This window comes from Penicillium malachiteum (assembly GCF_028827825.1).
Source record: "Penicillium malachiteum strain IBT 17515 chromosome Unknown utg000004l:1.0-4883003.0:1.0-4884900.0, whole genome shotgun sequence".
Lineage (NCBI taxonomy): Eukaryota > Fungi > Ascomycota > Eurotiomycetes > Eurotiales > Aspergillaceae > Penicillium > Penicillium malachiteum.
Genome location: NW_026643097.1, coordinates 2,081,553 through 2,103,448, shown reverse-complemented (window position 1 = coordinate 2,103,448; position 21,896 = coordinate 2,081,553). Strand labels below are relative to the sequence as shown.

General features: G+C 47.4%; 7 protein-coding genes across 7 annotated transcripts; 5 read left to right on the top strand and 2 right to left on the bottom strand.

Moving 5' to 3' along the window:
• Window positions 1-531: 531 nt before the first annotated feature.
• On the top strand, window positions 532-1,623 carry N7483_008920 (glycoside hydrolase family 18 protein; the record flags this gene model as incomplete). The annotated part of the gene is made up of 3 exons (XM_057092347.1): window positions 532-543; window positions 604-1,051; window positions 1,106-1,623. 3 exons carry the CDS (start codon window positions 532-534, stop codon window positions 1,621-1,623), a joined length of 978 nt encoding a protein of 325 aa, XP_056943521.1.
• An 811-nt stretch (window positions 1,624-2,434) lies between these two features.
• Window positions 2,435-4,035, top strand: N7483_008919 (uncharacterized protein; the record flags this gene model as incomplete). The annotated part of the gene is made up of 4 exons (XM_057092346.1): window positions 2,435-2,683; window positions 2,810-3,129; window positions 3,173-3,920; window positions 3,985-4,035. 4 exons carry the CDS (start codon window positions 2,435-2,437, stop codon window positions 4,033-4,035), a joined length of 1,368 nt encoding a protein of 455 aa, XP_056943520.1.
• Window positions 4,036-4,070: 35 nt separating this feature from the next.
• On the top strand, window positions 4,071-5,318 carry N7483_008918 (uncharacterized protein; the record flags this gene model as incomplete). The annotated part of the gene is made up of 5 exons (XM_057092345.1): window positions 4,071-4,077; window positions 4,137-4,262; window positions 4,329-4,495; window positions 4,644-4,908; window positions 5,080-5,318. 5 exons carry the CDS (start codon window positions 4,071-4,073, stop codon window positions 5,316-5,318), a joined length of 804 nt encoding a protein of 267 aa, XP_056943519.1.
• A 2,652-nt stretch (window positions 5,319-7,970) lies between these two features.
• N7483_008917 (uncharacterized protein) lies at window positions 7,971-9,022 on the top strand (the record flags this gene model as incomplete). Its single annotated transcript, XM_057092344.1, has 5 exons — window positions 7,971-8,170; window positions 8,228-8,304; window positions 8,355-8,438; window positions 8,501-8,569; window positions 8,622-9,022. The coding sequence occupies 5 exons, from the start codon at window positions 7,971-7,973 to the stop codon at window positions 9,020-9,022; spliced, it is 831 nt and encodes a 276-aa protein (XP_056943518.1).
• A 615-nt stretch (window positions 9,023-9,637) lies between these two features.
• On the top strand, window positions 9,638-10,549 carry N7483_008916 (oxidoreductase, short chain dehydrogenase/reductase family; the record flags this gene model as incomplete). Its single annotated transcript, XM_057092343.1, has 1 exon — window positions 9,638-10,549. The coding sequence occupies one exon, from the start codon at window positions 9,638-9,640 to the stop codon at window positions 10,547-10,549; it is 912 nt and encodes a 303-aa protein (XP_056943517.1).
• Window positions 10,550-10,741: 192 nt separating this feature from the next.
• Window positions 10,742-11,365, bottom strand: cwc21 (U2-type spliceosomal complex subunit CWC21; the record flags this gene model as incomplete). The annotated part of the gene is made up of 1 exon (XM_057092342.1): window positions 10,742-11,365. The coding sequence occupies one exon, from the start codon at window positions 11,363-11,365 to the stop codon at window positions 10,742-10,744; it is 624 nt and encodes a 207-aa protein (XP_056943516.1).
• A 1,226-nt stretch (window positions 11,366-12,591) lies between these two features.
• Window positions 12,592-15,477, bottom strand: N7483_008914 (mRNA-binding protein PUF3; the record flags this gene model as incomplete). Its single annotated transcript, XM_057092341.1, has 3 exons — window positions 12,592-12,998; window positions 13,062-15,197; window positions 15,276-15,477. 3 exons carry the CDS (start codon window positions 15,475-15,477, stop codon window positions 12,592-12,594), a joined length of 2,745 nt encoding a protein of 914 aa, XP_056943515.1.
• Between the last annotated feature and the right edge of the window lie 6,419 nt (window positions 15,478-21,896).

Here is a 21,896-nt window from a genome sequence, read left to right as displayed (position 1 = left end):
ATAATATCTCGCTCGCCGTTTAGTTCCTCGTTCAGGAATCCCGTCTCTTTACCTCAAGATAACTTGAATTGCTTCCATTCTCTTGTTTCCAAGGTTCACGACATACGCTCTTTCATTTTCATTTTCATTTATATTCCATCTCAATCACTATATTACTTGGTTCAGCTTTTATACACTCATTTAATTGACCAACCTGCATTGTCACGAATGTGGCGATCAGCAATAACCACCTGGTTGGCAGCTTGCCTGCTGGCTTGGGTGGTGGTCGGCCAACAAAGCACAACTTGTTCCCTCGCAGAACCTTGCGAAGAGGGCTGCTGCAGCCAATACGGGACGTAAGAAGATATCCTTTCCTCTCCCAATACTATCTATAATTCACCCAATACTGAGGCCTCTCGGCTAATTTTTTCAGCTGCGGATTTGGGACTGAATGGTGTGGTGATGGTTGCATTAGTAACTGCAATGCCACGGCCCAGTGTGGACCTTGGGGAAATGTGACGGATTGCCCTCTCAATGTCTGCTGTAGTCAGTATGGCTTCTGCGGTACCACCTCAGATTTCTGTACGAACAACTGTACTTCTGGTTGTACAACCGTAACGTAAGTTCCCTACCGAGCTCGGAGCCCCGAATGAGGATGAGCATACGCTGATGATAGACAGTGAGCCCTCATGTGCCGCAAGCACCGATGTCTCGAATCTCCGGAGAATTGGCTATTACTCGCTCAGCACTCTGGAAAGGCCCTGTGATGTCATGGAGCCCGCTGATATTCCCGCGGGTGCCCTTACACACATCAACATTGCCTTCATCCAGTTTACTGATAAGTGGGAAATTGATGATAGCAAGTATGGCTCCCAGGTGGCTGAGATCGCCTCACTCAAAGACTCGAATATGGGACTACGGGTTAGTATCTCTGTTGGCGGGTGGGACTTCAACGACGGTTCCACAGCTACCTACTTCTCTGATATGGCCTCAACCTCGGCCAACCGTAAGACGTTTATTGACAGCGTCGTGAACTATCTGGTAAAATATGGACTGGATGGCATTGAGATTGGTGAGCATTACAGATCTAGGGGATTGTGACAATGATTTTGCTGACTATACTCAGATTGGGAATATCCGGTGGCCTCAGATAGATCCGGTACGGCGGCAGACAAGGAGAACTACGTTTCACTCGTCAAGGAGATGCAGGAGGCATTTGCTGCTTATGACTTTGACCTGACGGTCACATTGCCCTGTTCATACTGGTACATGCAGAATTTTGACATTGTGTCCATGGAGAAGTACGTGTCGTGGTTTAATGTCATGAGCTACGATATGAATGGTGCCTGGAATGCCGATAGCGCATACATTGGCCCATATATGTATGGGCTTACCAACCTGACTGAGATCGAAGAGGGCTTCGATCTTCTGTGGCGCAACAACATCGACCCTGCCAACGTGGTCATGGGAATGGCCTTCTATGGCCGCACCTTTAAGATGGAGACGGATGACTGCTACCAGATTGGCTGTGAATTCGATACAACGGGCTCTGCTGGCCAGTGCTCGCAAACGGCTGGCATTCTCATGTATCCAGGTACCCTTATTGATCAAATCCGTTTCAAGTTGGTTCCGAGACAAGACTAACTCCAAGTTTACAGAGCTATTGGGTGTGAATCAGACCGGGTAAGAAGACATTTACATCACTTTCGTGACTGTATTGACGATTCTTTTTCCGTTTAGGGCATCGAAGACCTATTATGATGCAGTGTCAACCATAGTTTAGACGGTCTACAGTGGAGACCAGTGGGTCTCTTATGATACTGCTGAGTCGTGGCAAACTAAGCTGGAATATCTAAATGGCCACTGCATCTCTGGTCTGAGGATCTGATCTCTCGATTTGGACTCTTCCACCTATACCGCATTGGCTGCACTCCTCGGCGACGACGCCCTCACTATCGGTCTTCTAAGCAGCGGTGGCAATCTGAAAAGCGCTAAGAAAACCGCGCTTGCGGATCAGTATAGCGCTTATACAGTACAGGATTGTATGGTGACTCAATTCTGTACCGATGGCTCCAGCAATGAGCAAGGGACAGGCCAGGTCTGCCCAAGTGGGTATACGTCTGTTTCAATGGCTCATGCACCCACTCAGGCGCCCGGCTACGAAATCAATGGCACATGTGCCCTAGACTGGTATCGTCACATTTGCTGCCCAACTAAATATATTCCCACGGGTTGCGAGTGGACGGATTGCGGGACAACCGTCTGCAATAGCAACACTTCATTCTCGTTGAACACCGGTACATATAACGACGCCGATGGCGACAAGAGCTGTGGCGTCAATAAGGAGCGTTCATTATGCTGTGATAGCACAGGTGTCATTGACTCATGTTATTGGACTAGCTGCTAGAACGACGATCAACAGCAGGCCCCAACTTGTCCGTCTGGTTATACATACATGACAGAACGTCATGACGACGGGAGTGGTGGCTTATGCTCCACCGAAATGGGCAGCTCGGATCCAACCAAGTATGAGCTGTTGTATGCACAGGCCTACTGCTGTCTCAACACCAGTGTACCGACGAACTTCTCGTGGACTTTCTCTGACAACGAATATACATACGATCCAAAGTCTATGTGTATACCCGAGCAATGTCCCTCTGGTAAGGTAGAGTACACGTTTGCTTTAGACCCTGATGATCCAGAAGTTGGTACCGCTGGTAGTCTGGGAAGCATCAACTGCGACGCTTATCCTATTCCGGCCGGCACGAGTGATTACTTCAGGTATTGCTGCGATCCTACAACTTCCGCTGACGATGACGGTGAAGACTAGCCTGTTGATCCTGATGATTTATGGGAGGATGCTTATGCTAGTGAGGGCTCCGATGTCGACTGGGCTTATTCTGACGATAGTGATGGTGGCACGAGCTCAACCGACTATGGGGCTGACCCCTATGGCTTCGTCATGCTGGACGGTCCCTCGGGCTCTATTGACAGCACGTTTGGCGATACATATACTGTGGTCCAGACCGACGATAGCAGCGCAACCGAGAAGGTCAAGCGTTTAGCTATGCGTTCGCTGGTCACAAGCAATGCCACTGTCATCACCTCTAATTTTGATAATACGTCGGAGACTCTCTACGTTTACTGTCAGTACGCCACGGGTTCAGACAGGTGCAACCGCATTTTCCACAAGGGTCGCCGTTGATACCATCATCCGGCTGCCCAGCCACGTCGGCGAGGGCCCCTGGGCGCGTGTTGTGTCCATGACTCCCGTGGCCCACACAGAGTCAGCGCTACCCTCCTATCACCTCCACAAGCGCGAGGCCCAGGAAAATTCGAACCCTGTTTACGCATTGGTAATCGACTACAACTTTCAGGACATTCAGGATACGGCGAAGCAGCCCGTCAATATGAGAGTTGACTTTGCTAACCTAGAGGACTACTGGCAAACTATCGATGACTCGGCTGCCAGAAAGGTCAAGAAGCGTACGGCATTTGGCGGCGAGAGCCGTAGACATATACCTTATCGTGACTGGCGCCGTCATGTGGACATTGCTAAGAAAAAGCCCGCCTTCACAGAAAGGAGCTCTGATGACTTTCACAAGCGAGCGACTCGGTCTTTTGCCCCAAGCGAAGTTGTTGCGCACGACCGCAACGTAGCTATCACTAAGCGGTGGTTTGGGGCGCTCACGGCCTGGCTCAAAAAGGTTACAACAATCACCAAGACTGGACAGGGTGATCTGCCGATCGACCTTGAATCCAACATTCTGCTATACAGCCAATCGATCGGTTGTTCCAAGGCCAACGCAGAGATGAATATCTACCTCAATACCAAGCTCGATATGGCCGCCAGCTACGCCTACTACTTTAGCGGAACCATTGTCCCACCCGCTGTTACCGACACATACGCTGCCAGAACATGCAGACCTTCCTCAACTGGCGTAATCTTAACTTCAACCCGGGCGCTACTTTCACCTACGACACTTCAACGGGCTATGCCAAAAGTCAACGGGCCTTCACATGCGAGGACAGAGCGTACTGGGACCCGCTATCTAATAGGAATGCTCTCCCGTCCTACTGCGGCGCCGCAAATGAGCAGTTAAAGACAACGTTCGGCATAACGGCGAAGAATGCAAAGAATGATCTACTGGCTGTAGTCACTTGCGACGAGCTCCCTCCGGCGTCTGTCGAGGAGGGTGGCGACTGGTACGGCGATGTTCCTGTCGCACCGGCCTTGGAGTGCGCCCCAGCATGGCAGCAGAATTCGCAGGGGGCCTGCAACAGTAAGCCATTAATAAAAAATAGCCCCGTTTCACTTCATGAAGCTGATTCCTCTTCTTTGTCGACAGCGCTTGCACGTAACATAAAGACCAATGCTCAATATGCTGCCGACCCTGAAGCAACCCCTTTATGGGTGAATTGGAAGGATAATACCAAGTGGTTCACGGCCAATGCCTGGAACGAGATCACTACGTACCCATATGCTATCCCTCAAGCAGAGGGTATCTCCGCAGATGTATGTGAAAATGCCGCGCAACTAAATTACTGTCTTCGTTTCCTATTTAAACGAGCTAAATTCCCCTTTCACCTTTTAATTTTTCCCATGCGGCAACCTCCCCGTCATGTATCCAGGCCCGAGACTGACTGTCCTCGAAATTATTTAGCAATGGGGCATTGATGAGACCGGTGGCTGGCTCCAGAGACGCAGCTTTACGTACTGGATTGCCAGTCCTTCTTCCGCGACCGACTGGAGTGTCTGGGGTGGTACTACTGGATCATGGAAATTCAAATCTTCTGCAGGAACCTCTACTGACGCCATAAATGTCATCTGCGCCATAAATCTGTGGGACCAACCCCAAGGATACGGTCTCATAGATGAGGATTTCAATGCCTATTGTTATAGTGGCACTAGTGACGGTGTATTTGACAGTATGTAATCATCTACTGTTGCCTTTCCCCTACTCCCTCTTATGCTCACTGCTTTCATCCCTGGTCGCTTTGCTACTTTCATCCAGGGCTGAGAAAAGCCCCAGCCCCGGATGATCTACGCTTCGTGATAATTGGCAAGATACAACGGGCTAATGTTAAAGCATCGAGCAGAGATTGTCACATATCCCAAGCTGAGCCGTTGCCTCGTTACTCTCGGTGCAACCGTCGCCACCCGCGACCAGGTTGATGTTGAAAAGAATCTTAGCTCTCTCTACGGACGTGTCATTACAAACATTACCATGCTCGATGATGACGATGATGACGACCTAACGGAGGCTATGCAAACGCTCGATATACAGGATGTAGATAAGGTTCCAACCCTTCCACTCGATATCCTCGAGACAATTTGATGGAACATCCTTGGAATAGAGCATACGTGATGCCTTGGTTTTCACCTAGAGCAGGGATATGGGCAGCTTCAGTACGGCTTGAACTTCTCCTCCTCGCTAACCATAGATCTTCATGGAATCGCGACATCTGGACATCCGGCCCTGCCCAGGTGGAGGCTTAATTAAATGTTTTATAGGACTATCTGTTGATTTTTCGAGCATGTGATCTAGTATATAGTTGACTTGTTCAGAGCACAGGCAAAATTGTACATTTGCATTCAAGATGGCCAACCTTGGAACCCACTAAATGAAAGTCCGCAATAAATCCATAGTACAGCAAGAGCAATCTTTGAAGAGTATTCAACTTGAAGCACTTGAGTTTAGAAGCAGGAATAGATAGTGATATAGAGAGACATGTGGAATGGGCATAAAAACATTTTGAATCAAAAATGATAACGGATCCTTCAGAATACTTTGTGATACAGGTCAGGTGGAAGAGCGAATCCATACACACTGACCAGAAGCATGATAGTAGCCTGTCATTGAAATTGAGGATTTCTTTGACAAAGCTCTATTACATTTCACGAGGATCCAGACTCTTCTAGCTAGCGTAACCACACAGACAATCCCTTGTAGAAGCTCCACCCTGCGAAACATCAACAACACGCTTACGAGCCCTGGGGAATCTGCAAATCAGTACCGACAGCTAAGCCGAGCTGAACGGGGGTATTAGGGGAATGCATATCGGTTTGATAAACAGGAATGTGTGGAGCCAGAGACTTAAAGAAAGAGAAAAGAAGAGGAGAGGAGAGAGGCAGGAAACACTAGTATTTATAGTGGGGATGTGAAAGGAGATCCCGGGCGCAGTATTGTTTGTCAAATTAGTAAACCTCTCTAAACTTCAGGTTGAAGACAATATAATTATCCTTGGATATAATTCTATCTCATCTTTCCTAGCGTTATCTTTAAGTCACTCACCTGTACGGAGTAGAATAATACTAATATCTCTCTCTAGGTAGTAAATAGTCATTGGAGCCTTCTCCGTGTCTCCGAGTCTCCCGAGGTCACTTCTCCTGCCACTACTCTGTACTCTCACTTCAAGTTCAAGTTTGCCCCCACAACCAATAATTTTATTTTTCTTTCTCTTTCTTCTTCTTCTCATCCCTTTATTCACCTAGAGTCATGCGACTCTCTGAAAGACCGTTCCTGCAGACAGCAAGCCGTTATCGATCTGCATCTCTTTGTTCCACGCGACCATGTCAATTTTGAAAAGAATATTTTCCGAGGTCCTAGTCAAAAGTAGCCAAAATATCAATTTCATGTTTACTTCACACCGAAGTTACAAACTTGAAGCGCGACATCCTTGGAAAATTGATCCTTCAAGAAGTCGCATCTGGCAAACTCCCTCATAATCTGAGGGACTACGCCCTTGATCCTCGCCTTCAGCGCCGGAGAAAGTGTCAAAAACTCTTTGACAGCCAAAATCCCCATGGTATCCACAGTTCCTTTTACTGTCAAAGGAGTGGAGCCACATACAAGGATAATCCCTGTTTACCTGCTTTTACTAAGCCAAAGACCGAAATGCGCGCATAAGCCCGATGGAAGGTGATATTTCCGAAGGGCGGAATATTGAGAGTGGGGAGCATCTGGTTTGTGATCCCTCCAAAAAATATGAGAAGATCTTGATCAAACTCCTTCTCAGAGCTTGGAGAGTCAAGATGGTCTTGTGAGCGTTGAGATATTGAAGCTGGGGCAAGGGTCAATTTAGGTTCCTTTCAGTTCAGATTCTTTCAGGGGCAATATTCAAAAAATTCCAAATATCTCTGTTTATTGCGTTCAATCCTGGTAAATCAATTTCTGATGCATCCAGGGATCATGGACAGGGGCCACAATGGAAGAACCAATATTGGAAGGCTTGCTCTGGATTGAGCCTGCTCACATGGGCCCTAGGTTCAAGTTTGCCTTAATAGTAGTACCGATAATGAAGTTTTTGATTGCGAGCAGAACTTTGATGATGTGGAGCTCCAAGTTGTCAGGTATGAATTGTGATAAGTCTTCCAAGGTTGTTGTGACAGGCAGCCTATTCAATGTGCACAGCGTGGCGTAGATCGAGGGCCCACTTAGCGCCGGCGGCTACTTGGATTCATTTTTGAGTCCGACTTGACTTGCCTCGATTATGAGCTGGGAAATGATCGAAGCTATCATGGTGTTGAAATTGGGCATATTTTTGTTGCCTCCACGTCGAAGAACCGATGCATCAATGCCCTGAAGTCCGGGTGCCTAGTCAACCGGTATATCCACGCATAGATCTAGGCATAGATCTAGGATAATGTTGCCCTGAATATTTGAATCGAAGAAGCTGCCAACATGCAAGAAACATCCAATTTGAACTCGGCTAAAAGGGTCTGAATCCATAGCTATAAGCTCCCCAATTAACCGCATCCGAAAACCGGGGTTCACGCCCAGTAAAATGAGCTAGAGCTCTGGAGTCCCCGCCCCGCGGCTCAACTCCGACTGTGGTACTCAATCGGAGGAGAACGCACCGACATAAACGGGCTAACGTGGGGTAGTATTTCCGACCTTGAAATACATTCAAGTTGCTGAACAAACTTCTTCCAAAGCTGAAAATACAGAGAACCAAATACCCAATTCAAATTCATCCCAATCACAACCATGTCTATGAACTTCGATGATTGCGGCGTCGTCCGCGATGGATTCCCACGTCCCTTCCCAAATACACCTTCAAATGTATTGGAGCAGCTCCGTATGGATGGAAAGGTGGTCGTTGTTACCGGTGCAGCTGATGGAATTGGCGCGGCTGTGGCAGAGGGTATTGCTGAAGCTGGCGGGAATGTGGTATTTTGGTACAACTCGTGAGTTACACAAAGCCACATCCAGAAGCAAAGTAGCATGAACTGATGTGTAAATAGGAATGATGCTGCGATTCAGAGATCTGAGGACTTGGCTGCGTCACACAATGTGAAGACATCCGCTTATAAAGTTGACGGTAAATGATCTTATCCTCCCGCTTGATTATTTGGAACTCACCATATACAGTCTCTGTTTCAACACAGGTTCAGGAAACAATTGCAAAAGTTGTGCAGGAATTCGGCACGATTGATGTTTTCATTGCAAATGCCGGTATATAATCCCGCATTCTGTATATCATTGATGTTTCTGGACCTGATACTGATTATGAGCAGGCATGGCTATCTCAAAGCCGATTCTCGACCAGACTCTCGATGAGTACCGGAAGCAAATGTCTGTGAATGGTGAGCAATCTTCAAAATTTTTACATTTTTGATCCTGAGCTAAAAGTCCTAGTCGACGGCATTGTTTACTGCTCAAAATACATCGGTGAAGTATTCCAGAAACAAGGCTTCGGCAACCTGATCATCACATCCAGTATGAGTGCACACATCGTCAACGTACCCACTGATCAACCCGTCTACAACGCGACAAAGGCATATGTGACCCATTTTGGAAAATCTCTGGCTCGGGAATGGCGCGAGTTCGCTCGTGTAAATATTGTCTCGCCAGGCTTCTTCGAAACCAAGATGGGTGCTAGTCCATTTGCTATCAATGAAGCGTACAGAATGGCGGCTCTAGGTCGACAGGGCCATACTAAGGAGATTAAGGGTCTATATCTGTACCTTGCAAGTGATGCGTCTACTTATATGACTGGTAGCGATTTGCTTATTGATGGCGGTTATGTCCTGCCATAGGTTCTGAAATAGTGGAAACTCTAGCGAGTATAGAACTCAGGATCGTTTAGAAACTTGAAAATAACACACTTTACTTAGGCCAGTTGTGCATCTTCGAGTCTGTCATTTCCGTATACTAGTACTAGAATATAAGAATTCATAAAGAATTCAAAATAAACATTATCGAAATTAGTAACTAAGGAATATTGAACACCTTGATATGGGCCTTAAGCAAAGGCAAAAACGCCATCAGATTTCGTTTCCCATCTATAGGAGCATTTCTCTCTTTCTTGATTCATCCAGCAGTAACAACTGGAGATGACGGGCTGCTGTGCACCGGTAAAAGTGGGGCATCGGGCATCGGACGTCCGCCGATATCAGGTTATACCAGATTCAAGTGCAGGAATCACCAACTTGTCCGGAATACAGGTGACCGAGGTCGCAGATCATACTCTCAAGCACTTGAATGAAACTTGAGACTTTAATCCTAGCATTCAAATAGATCAGCTTAACGAATATCCTACTCAAAATTCCATTCCAAACGTCCAATCCAAGCTTCCAAGGCTCTCTATTTCCCCAGGTTCCCCACATTCAACTCACTTGGAGAACCCACTCTGTGATCCACAAACTCGAAACATGGCACAATCAAACGAAGTAACAGAGCGTGAAGCTTTGACATCTCGCATCGTCCCATCCATGGTCTTCAGTGATGGCAGTCCATCATCTATGACACCTGCCCCCAATGTCCCAATCGAGAGTGACCCCGCAACTGGAGCCCAGAAACGATTCGCCGTACGCGGGAATGCAGTAGTGACCGGTGGTGCAGGAACATTAGGTCTTCGGTCCTGCGATGCGCTCCTCGAACATGGTCTTGAAGGCCTAATGATTTTCGACGTTAACCCTGCAAATTCTGAGAAAGAGATTACTCAAATGCGAACCAAGTTCCCCAACGCCAGGATTCTTACTCGGACAGTCGATGTAACCGATGAAGAAGCTGTGCAAGTCGCTATGGAGGATACAGCCCAAACACTTGGATCCATCGATACGTTGGTATGTTTCGTCGGAGTCGTGGGTTGTGTCGAGAGTCTCGAAATGCCCATTAGTCAGTGGCGCAGAATCCTCGATATAAATACTACTGGATCGTTTGTCTGTGCTCAAGCTGCAGCACGACAGATGGTGAAACAGGGTACGGGTGGCTCTATTACATTTGTGGCTTCTATGTCTGCGCACCGGGTCAATTTCCCACAACCTCAGGCTGCGTATAATGTGAGCAAGGCGGCTCTCTTAATGCTTAAGAGTTGCTTGGCGGCTGAATGGGCGAGATATGGTATCCGGACTAATACTGTTAGTCCGGGATATATGGATACTATTTTGAATGAAGGTGATGGCATCGCTGAGCATCGGCGTATTTGGGCGGAACGAAACCCGACTGGGAGAATGGGAAGTCCGTCTGAATTGACGGGGACGATTGTTTTGCTTGCGAGCAGTGCTGGTTCGTATATCAATGGCTCAGATATTGTTATTGATGGAGGCGCTATTGTATTGTAAATGATAGAACGAGATGCAGGAATCATAGGATGTAATAAAGGCTTCTAGTATAATCTTGAACAATGATACCATATGGGCCAGGACTAATATCATAACAACGAAGTGAAATGGTCATTTCAAACGAGGAAATACAATGCACCTTGAATCCAACCATAAACGCCAAATCCTTTTGAAAACAGTCAACCTAGGAAACTAATCCCTCGGCCTTCTCTCGGCGCGCTGGCTACTGATTTCCCCAGTCTCCCGATCCTCGCGAATACCCAAAGCCCTGCGCAACCTCTCACTCTCCTGAATCTTCGCCTCCGCAAGCTCATGAACTTGATAAGACTTCAACCTCCGATCCCTCTGGTTCCCAGACCCAGAACCAGAACCCAAATCCCACTTCCTCCTCGGCGCATCCCTCTCCTTTGATCCACTCTCCTCCATTTCCTTAATCAATTTAGCCCGTAAAGCCTCACACCGTTCATCGATCTCTTCTTCAGTGAGAATCTTCTCCTCGGATTCATCTTCCTCTCCTTCCTCAGTCGTATCCTTCTTCTTGTTCTTCTTCGCACACTCCTCTTCAATACGTTCATTCTCCTCTTCTAGTCGTTCCCGCTCCTCCATAACCTTCACTTCGATTGCGCGCCGGCGATCATGTTCCAGGATTTGCTTATCGGGAACACGCTGCTTGAATCCACGGTCGGGGCCACTGCCTAGAGGTGGGTATGGTGCGCCGGATCCGGTGGACCGGGGCTTGATGAAGGCGCTGTTACGTTGCACATAGCCTGATGTGCCACTACCGCGAGGTGTGGTGAGTCCGACGTTGGAGGACATTGTGATTTTGGAGGTGGTTTGTTCGTGATGCGAAGATTCGACGAACTGGAGGTATTTTTCGTGGTTTGGGTTGAGGTGTAGCTTTTTGGATTCAGTTCAAAGAGATTTAATGATCCTGAGGATCTCTTGTTTGAGAGTGAAATTGGTGACTTTGCTTGAGACTTCAGTGGTAGGTCTCTCTTTTGAGGGAGATGCTGTGGAGCTTGAAGATTGAGTTGGAATTGGTGGAGCTTATCAATCACGTGGTGATTGCACGTATTTTATCTATGACTTTGCCTGAGTTATGTCGATGCTGCCCTGGACATCTTCACTATGAAATACTTATTGAGCCTTTGAGGTTACCTAGAGTTTACTTGATTGATAACTGGAGAGGTTCAGTGGCTGTCATGATAGTTGATATTGAATACATCAGCCAGAGCAAGATATCAACACATCGCAAGTGCAGGCATAAGCAACACCGTAAGTGCAACTTTGATACCTGAAAACACAGGTAGATAGCAAAGCCCACAACCGATATGTCGAGCATCTGAAATATAAGATGCCCCCTCGGGTATGAGGAAATAAAATAATGGACCATGAAATAAAATGGAAAGGAGATAAACAGGGACCACAAGAAAGAGAAGTAACAAATAATATGGAAAAAAGAAATCACAGTAACAAATAAAAAAGAAAAGGACCGTGCCATGCAAGAGGTAGTTTCTCTCCCTTATTTCCATTTCCGAACCGAATCGAGTCTCCCATGTCATATGCCGAAGATCGTTGAAGAGCAAATATCCGATGCCCCCTTAAAAAACACACAGACGCCGAGTCAACCGTAGATCGATTCTCAAACCCCGCAAGCGACACCCATACTGATAAAGGTGAAGGTGCAGGAGAAAGTCAACACCGTCGTTTAAAAAATGAACAGTTGAAAACAGATATCAAAAAAGAAAAGTTGTTCGGAAAGAATAAGAAAGAAGACAGAAGAATAGGTCGTCGAGGATGTCGACACACGTCCGAGATAAACACACATGAGAAAAATAAGATAACAATGAGGCCCTTTTGTTGCGCCACAAGCCATGGTAAAAGGGGGAAACATTTGACGTTTTTGATTGAGTAGGTATATCCCGTGCCGGATCCCCTGTATGTATACGCCCATATTAGATAAAGCAGAAAAATGACGGACTTCCGCACATCGGAATTAGAACGGATATGTGGAGGGCGAGCGAAGTAAATTATGCAACGAATTAGTGAGCGCTGGTGACATCGACCGAGACGGGAACACCAGTGTCACTCGTCTCGGGACTGGACACCGAAGTCACAGTGCTCTTAGCAAGGCTCTTGGATTCGAGAGAGCCATCGACGGTGTTCTGGTTGTCCGTCGGAGGAGGGGTAGGCGGGGCAGTGCCAACAAATGGAGCACGAGTCTGTTCCATAGTGATCGACCGCTTAGAGGGCTGAGGGGAGGATTTGTGAGAGTTGGGAGGAGTGGTAGAGGTGGTGTGAGACAGAGGGCAGTTTGGGTCGAAGATCAGTTTCTCAATAGCCACGATCTGCTTGCCGTAGCTGAACTTTTTCAGTTGACTGAGTAGGGGCTTGATCTGGTCGATGAGAGCCTCGCGCTCTTCACCCTTCAGCTGGCCAAGAACCTTTTCTGTGAGAAGTTAGTATACAAATCAAGGGGTGTGGTGTAACAAATGTGGCAGAGAAAACTTACGGATGACATAGTTGCCATACTGGTCTCGCATCAAGCCGAGCAGAGGGCTCTCGCCACGGTCGTTGGGAGAGGTAAGGGTGGAGATGATGTGACGACGCTGGCTTTCTTCACCAAACTCGATGCTCTTTTCCACGACATTGCTAGCAAACTTGTGCTTAGAGTAGGCAAGTAGCTGAGACATGACAATGATAATCATGCGATTGCGGTCCTTCTCGTCCCCATTCTCAATCACGTGTTGAATAACGTAGTTGCCAAACTGGTCAGGAATAAGGTTCGAAGTGCAAGCGTGAAGTTCTGCCAGAATAGATTCACGGTCAACCTCTTCACAATGCTCAAGCATGCGCTGGATGACGCGGCAACCATATGGATGGGCAGCCAGGCGGTTGACTTGGCCACGGAAGGCGTTGATGATAAACTGCACGTACTGCGACGGCACACGCTCGATGGCCTTCTGGATGACATGATTACCGTTTTGGTCACGCACACATTTCAAAACGTGGTTCTCGAGCTCCTTCACCATGGCAGCTTGCTGATCAGTGAGAATGTGCTCTAGAGCCTTCTGCACGACACGACACCCATACATCTGTGTTGACAAAGCAAGCACGTGTCCACGCATCTGATTTGCGAGGATCTTCTTTTGTGTCTGGTTGCCATGCTCGAAGAGCTTCTGGACGACGTAATTGCCGAAGACATCAGTCATCAGCTGCAAGCAGTTGGGTTGGATCTCGCGGAACACTTGCTCCTTCTCATCACTGTTCGCGGTCTCCAGCTTCTGCTGAATGAATCGTGAGCCGTGCTGGTCTCCGCTAAATTCAACCACGTGGTTGTAGATATCCTTCAGCTCGTATCGCTTGTTGCCTTTGCTGTTGGCACGGAATTCCTCCAGAAGCGGGCTGCGAACAACTTGAGACGGGTCGTGGTCACGGTGTACGCGAGATGCGAGAGCGGCTGCTCCATTCATTGCTCCGAGCTGCGCCATTGGGTAGAAGCCTTGGATCGCGTTCAGTCGAGCAGCATTCTGGTAGTTGGAGTAGTCGTATGCGGGTGGCATCTGCATGCGCTGAAGGGAGTTACCCTGGCCTTGAGCAAACTCTTGCTCTTGAAGATTGCGCAGGCGACGTTCGAAGGCTGCAACCTGGTTGTCGGGCATACGCGCACCGGCATTGCGGTATTGAGCTGAGGCATCCACACCACCATAGAGGGGGCTATCCATCCGAGCATAGTCAGAAGGTGAGATCGAACCAGTCTCAGCACCGCGAGCGCGGGCTTGGTATGCGAGGTGCATCTCTTGGGCACTCTCGCCATATCCAGCCAAGGATTGGTAGCCACCATCCTCATTCTGGTACTTGTTACGCGGCATAGTGCCATCAAAGGAGGCGTGCGGTACGAACTGCGGTCGTTGAGCTGAGCCTTGCGAAACGAAGCCACCGTCGTTCAATTGAAGCTTGTTGAATCCAGCTGAGAGATCGATGGATCCACCATTGTAGCGACCGTCGACACTGTGGTTATCAGAGTAGAAAGAGGGGTGAGCGGAGTGCGCTGGTCGTTGAGCATAAGAGGCGGAGTTGTGGGGGATGTGTGACAGAGAGGTGCGGGTCTGAGGGGGAGATAGACCGTCTGGGAGAGCAGAAGGCAGCGATGTCATGGCGATGTTGGCAGCCATCTCATCAGCCCGCGAACCATCCATTGATCCGTTGTACCCAGACTTCACTGGAAATTGGGTGCCTACAGGGCTGCCACTCAGGCCAGACGAACTCATCTGGCGTCTTCCGTCTCCATTGCGCAGAGCAGGAAACCCGCCAAATGTCATTCCATCCCCGGATGGAGAAACTCCCTCTGAACCCGAGTTGAGGTATGGGCGATGGCTCACTGTGTTTGCAGGGTTCGTGATCCCTGAACTGCGGGGGAGGAAGTAGGAAGAGTCGGGCGCATCGTTCATGGCGGGCGCACTACGATCATTCGCACGAGTCTGAATTGGCGAGGTGGCCATGGTACGGTTCTGGCTCATCGCCAGAGATGAGTTCACCGTACTCCAGGGAAGGTTGGGGCGACCAACCCAGCCATCCGACTCAGATGTCGACAGCAGGGAGCCTGAGCCTGACTTTCCTCCAAACGCCGTCTCAGCCATGTTTTGTTCTGGGGATAATGTCAGTACTGTCTCACATATCTGGAATCTCTCAATGCGCGCCAATTCGACGTCGGGCCTGAACTTACCGTCTGCAAAGCCACCACCTAGGTTTGAATCGCCCCAGATGGTATTGTTCCAGGTTGATTTGCCACTGAATCCCTTGCCCACGCTGTTACCGTGAGATCCATGCGAACGATCATTGTTCATGCCAGATGAACCCATGTTGCCACCTCGATTCGATCGTACGTTGTGTACGCCGGTTGCATTGGCCGCCATAGTAGAAGCCATCACAGAGAGCGCGATCGATGGACAAGTGAGAATTCGATATGTACTCGAACAGCGACTATTTGCAGGGAGTTCGAGTGGGGTGTTGCGATTTCACACAACCGAATGGTTTGATTTGACGGCCGGTACTTTGAATCGGGCACCAGGCACCAAGAAAGGCGAAGATGGAGGACTATAAAACTATGGATGCGATATCCCTTTGTTAGCGAAGAGCTCTCACTAAGAGGGGTCGAAGATATCGGGAGGTTGCCCTTCCCATTTTCTTTCCCCCAGCAAAGGCATACAGGGTGTTCTGAGGAGCAACTTACCAAAGGAGGGGACAGAAAGGGATCCACCGATAAGCGACAAGAGAAAGTAGTAAAGAACGGAATGGGAAGCTTCCTTTCTTGACAACGGGTTCTCACTTCGACAGGTCTTCTTTTCTCAACGGCCACGGAACTCAGGACATATACAGATAGAGCGGGTCAAGTGAGAGACAGTGGGGTTAGGATGGTGAGAGAGAGCGAGGCGAAAAGAGAGGGCAGGGATGAAGGATATGAAGGGGAGCGAGACTCAACGTCCTTAACGTCAAGACAGAAATGCGGGAAGGGCCGAAGCAAGCAGATGCAAGGCGACAAAGAATTGGCAGGGAACAAAAAAAAATCTCTGGGAGATCTCTCCCCTTCGTTTGTCGAAGCGGACAATAGCAGTGAGGTCGGGACGCGACGTTACTCTGCTCCGTGCATGCTCCAGGAATCTCCCAGCTTGCCGATCGTCCTCATGTGCCTTGTGGAGGTCGATCCCCGAGAATGAGCAGAGCGTTTGGGTGGAGGACCCTGGATAGGAATTGCGCAAGGGATGGGAAGAAGATCGGGAGGGATGAAGGTGGGAGGGATTCGGAGAGGGATGCGATAGTCGCGATCCAAGACGCAAAAATCAAAGATCGGAATGCGCTTGGATTTGGGTTGGTTTTGGCGCGCCAAAGATTTGAGTTAAAAAAACCCCAGTGGGCTTTGGAGTGGGTCGAAGTGGATGAAGAAGAGCAGACACAATCCGTCACACAACCAGCATCGTATCAACTGGATGATGACTTTTGATGGATTTGTGCCTTTTCTGAGATGGGGGAGGATTTTAAGAGAGGGGTGAAGGGGGGTGGAAGAAGGAAAAAAAGAGGAAGAGGAAGTGAGAGAAGAAGAATTGTGAGAGAGCAGAAGAGAGAAGGGGAATCAAACCCACGTCACACGAGGAACAGGGAAGTAAAAAATAAAATAAAAATTGATAGATAACCAAAATGATTTCTACATAAAGTAGACAAGCAGAAAATAAAGAAAATAAGAGATTTGAAACGAGAAATGAAGAAAATGTCAGAATTAACAAGAATTCGAAAATAAGCGTATTCTTCATAGTCTTGGTTAAAGATGCTGTGGCAGATCAGCCGCGTGTATTGTAACTTTTGTTACTCGCATGACCATGAACATGGCTGAATCTTAGTGGAATACTTTTCTGATATATGTTTCTCATATTAAAATCAGGTACTGCTCACAGATGAACGGCCCCATTTATACTGTATCTGTATTGTCACGGATGATCACTGGATCGCCCTACGGAGTACGAGCTTCTTTTTTTACTTCATCAAGTTCATCATCACCCATCATCTATATCATCTTGAATCCTGTTAAATCAGAAAAACTACTCTTTTTTTGACCTTTACCTCTCCTCGGTTCTCAATCCATCAACATCCTAAAAGAAGTCGGTGTTGTTCGGAAATCCCCTCTGACCGCTATCTGGGTCTAGATGCATGGCCATGACCCCTAGGATTGGGCCTATACATAACCAAATGAGCCAGTCCCACGAAGACACCGAAGCAGTCTACAACATCATCCCACCTTCCACTTAAAAAAAAAATCATCGGTCATAATGAAAGCCTGAAGTCACCCACCTTGTTCGGCCAACAGTTCCTGTCCACTTCTTCGGGTAGACCGACCTGATAATCTATCAACCACGGTCCCACATTATGAGGGTCAGAGTATATCGGCTTCCTTAAACACCACCAAGGCTAAACGATGACCTCGATCCCGATCATTTTTGGTCTACAGATAAATTACTCATTCAGCTACTCCGTATCCAGGTGCTCGTATTGACACCTCCCCACATCGGACTGCAAGAAAGGGCCCTCGAACTGGGCTCGATCACCACGTTAATTCCCCGTGAGAGCTACTCCGATCAGGGGGGGATCCACTTAGCTGGACCCTAGTCTGAATCCGAGCAAGGTCATCCTCCACAAGACAATCTCCATGAATCAATGAAAGAGGTAGGATGGAAATCTCCCATGGATTCCCCAGGTATTCTCGAAACCCCTAGTGTTCCAAGGTTGTTGATTTTTATTTTACTCGGACCGGTTGAGCCCGGAACGAAACATTCTTGAGTTAAGCACCTAAATAGAAAACCCATAATAAATAAATAAACCCAAGACAAGAAATCACAAATCCAAAAACAAACAACCCAAATCCAAGGACCATCACTAGTCTAGCCTATGGATGAGCAGGACCTCCCCATTCCAGACTCGGTGCGTTGTTCTGCCAGTCAGAAACTCAATGGCTCACTACATTGATTCGAACCGCATCGAATCCCCTATGTTATTTTGTACTAGTAGTAAGATTCAATAAAACACTCTGGGTTTTCTTTGTTTTCTAATTCTCTACTTGATAACTTAGAATCTGAAATCAGATCCAGGTACAAAGTACAATACCTGATACTGCTACCCCTGCGAGTCTCAGTGTGCTCGGTAAGCAACAGTACTGGCGAATGCAGGTTCACAGAGCTTCCAACTCGGGAAACCCCTTGCTTCTTTCGCCTCGTCCCAATGATCCTTGGATCTAAGATACCTTTCTTCTCAGAATAACGAATACCATAAATGACCTACACGCGAATCGCGCGCGAATAAATGCGTGGTAATCGACTCGGGAGAAACATCCCCATCAAGACTCGGACCTGGGCCGACGACCAGTAAGGGTAATGTAGAACCTAATCACTTAATTGTTTATTGCGGAGTAGAAAGGAATAACTTCAAGTCAGTTTATACCAGTAGAACACAGTCAATCATGCTGCTCCAAGAATCATGAATATAGCACATGTGCAGGTAATATTATCGCGTCTCTCTTAGTGAGTCTGAGGTCCTACATCGTAATGCTCAGGTCGCATGTCTGGCACTCCAACACTTAAGCAGCATCAGGAAACCCCATTCAAACTTACCCCGGTGGATTTCCAAAGCGCCCGAGACATGGCTCGGAATAAAGTCATACAGTCCTCGTCGAGCAAGGAAATGCACGTCCACATCCTTGCACAGGGGTCACACAGGCCACTGTGTCCATCTGTCGATCTTCCCCGGATCTACGACACATGTATAAAATACAAGTTTGTAGTACTTCCAATAATCAACTGATCTAACATTTGAAGTAAGGTTATCTACTCGATCATATTCAAATGTTCTAGTGTGTACCTTATCTTCATGCTCGCATGGCTCGATTGGAGGTTTCCATAGATACCACGCACTGTTATTACTCCCCGCTTCAAACATCAGTATATTTTAGGTAGTATTAGCGCTTAATGCTTAAGCAGTGACTATTCCACCTTGCATTCAATACCCGCAATCTTGGAACACGGTACATCGATGTATGTAGTCAGATAAGATGAGCGAAGTGCCGTGCAGCCCTGGAGTGCTGCAGCCGGACTGGGCGATGATGATCGGATCTGTGGGGAACCCCTCTCTTCTTCTCCACGGTGACCGTGGGTTTTATTCCGGTTTTTTCTCTGTTCTTCTGTAGGGGGGTCGATTACTATTTTTCTTTTCTTGGCGTGTGTAGACCCGTGCGTTGAAATGCCAGTGATAGTGGGTAGATAGTGCGGGTTGAGATCTGTGCATGGAAATTAGTGCATCTGCAAGTGATTTCCAGGGTCCGATGGGTTACCTGGTCGATATGACAGCCAGGGCTGAAAAGTTCTTTTCGAGTTTAATTGATTTGTTGAGCCCGTTTTCGTGAGGGGGATGTGATATATCACTTTTTCAATACTCCGAGGTCGCTGACTGCAGGATATATAAGGCTAGTCTTTGCCCGGTAGACGTATCGAGAGCATGTGTGGAAACTTGAGATAATGAGGTCATCACTCACACCCAGAACTGGGCTGTGCCAGACCCATGTCGGCTTGAATCTTTTGGGATGAGGTGAATGGGTTGGGTGTCAGGTGTTATACTGGGCGTTGGTTGTGTTTGCAATGATTTGCGTCTTGTGAGCCCAGCAATCAGACCGCTCCCTATTTAAGACAATTCAAGTTGGTACTACCTTCAAGTCGGTACTGTCCTGTACTGCAAGATCATTTAGGCATTTCATTCTCATGTAAATAATTAGTTGAGTCTATGTCACTGGCTTGGGTCGAGTATATAATGGCAAATTGGAGCCATCTCAAAGCGGCCTCGGCAGATCGGATCACTCTAACGCCGAGGCGTCTTCGAGGCGCTTTTAGCTATTTTGAGGTGCATGTTTGAAGGTGGCTTGTATGTCTCTAGGCTGCAAGCGCTCAAATCGTCACTCTATGGCTTCCTTGGAGAGATTCCCTATTGGTAGGACATTTTAGTCAACGCTCAAGATGCGCATACCCATCAAATTCTCCTGTTTCCAGTCTAGATCGCACTCACGGATTACTGTCCATGTCCAGCTGACATGAGATATATCAACACTAATTCTGATCAATTGATGGAATGTCAGTCCCCTCATTCTGCACTCAGCGTTGGGTTGAACGATATTCATGCACCGTGACTGGAGCTGCAGGTATCCGAGTGTAGTTGAAAATCGCGACCTCTCTAGCACGCCATGCAGATCCAGCGGCCCATGGCTACGTGTCAGAATGATGTGTTCATGCGGGGTCTGCTGCCCAGCGCTGGAGGTGGGCATGGGCTGAAGATCTGAGCAGGTACCTAGGAGTACTAGTACTAGTAGTACTGGAAGTCGATGAGTGCACATGGATGTGGGTACCTGCTAGTGGGGGTAAGAGTGTACCTACGACTGTACATCAGTGTACATAACCTTGGAAGTGCCCAGGTGTACATAAGTGTTCTAACTACTAACATTTGAAGTCACTCAACACAGTTCGAGCAGTCAAGTTCAAGTTGACATTTGAATGGTCAACTTTTATATACATATATGTCACGGTTCTACTACTAAATATGCACCTGGCCACTGGGCAGTAATCTACATCTACTATTTACATATGTAGTATGTATCCATGCTCGTACAATTCTCTTCCAATGCGAACATGAAGTTCGACTCGGAGCTGCTAATGTTGAAGATTTTGCATCGATTTCAACTTGAAGTGCCAGTGGGCAGTAGCAGCCTCACATGTGAGTTCAATCTTCAAGTTCCGAGGTCAAGTGTTCAACTTGAAGTTCCAGGCCTTACCTACTAGTAGGTTATATATCCACACTGGCACTACTAGTACTAGTTAGCGGCACTACTTGCCCCGCACTAGTTGATGGATTTGACCACTGGCAGCCCGGGAATTCGCAAATAAACCTTGAATTGTCTCGAGGGCTGGATTTGGCTGAAATTATGTTTTCAAAATAGATCAATAATTTGTGTATAAGAATAGTAGACGAAGCTTGAAGTCCATCACTGCCCGACCGAATGCACCACGTGACTAACTACTAAGATGAGCCACTATTCGACACATGTGCACAGGTGCAGTACATACTACAGTACTAGAGGGTATTCTACTATGGTAGGGACAGAACCTTGGAATAGGATGATGTAAACTTGAAGTTGTTCATGGAGATCTGTATTATTCAATTGAATAGGCATCCCTTCACACGATATAATTGAAGTTTGGTTTATCTATGAAGTCGCTTTGGTCACATAAAGTTGAACATTCAAATGAAAGTGAGACATAACAACCTGACAGTGTATGGTGGACCAATGTTGATTATGATTCACCTCTAATCCCTTGAAATCTGAAACTTACCCTAGACTCCCTCAATGCTTCTAGAACATTTTAGCCCTCCTGGCAAGATCTCCTGGAGGTTCAACTTGCTTCGTGTAATCTTGATTTTAGCCCGACCGTTTTGGCCCTCTATTGCATCATTGAGTTACCTACCGAGCCGTCCGTGATCCTTCGGTGAGAATACGGAGTACGAGTACACAAGCTGGGCATATAGAATCTGTAGGCCTAGAGTTTTATTAAAAAAATGAGAAACTACTTATAGAGTAGCATAATTGGTATAACTAGGAGTGGCAGATTATGTGCATACCAAATCCCTTGTTTTACATGTTTTACATACTCAGGGGGGAAAGAGAATCTTGGAATATTCACCAACGGAGAGTAAACAGTACAAACAGTACAAACACTAAGTCTTGAATAGTACTAGAGTAAACAATTAGTGGAACCCATCATCT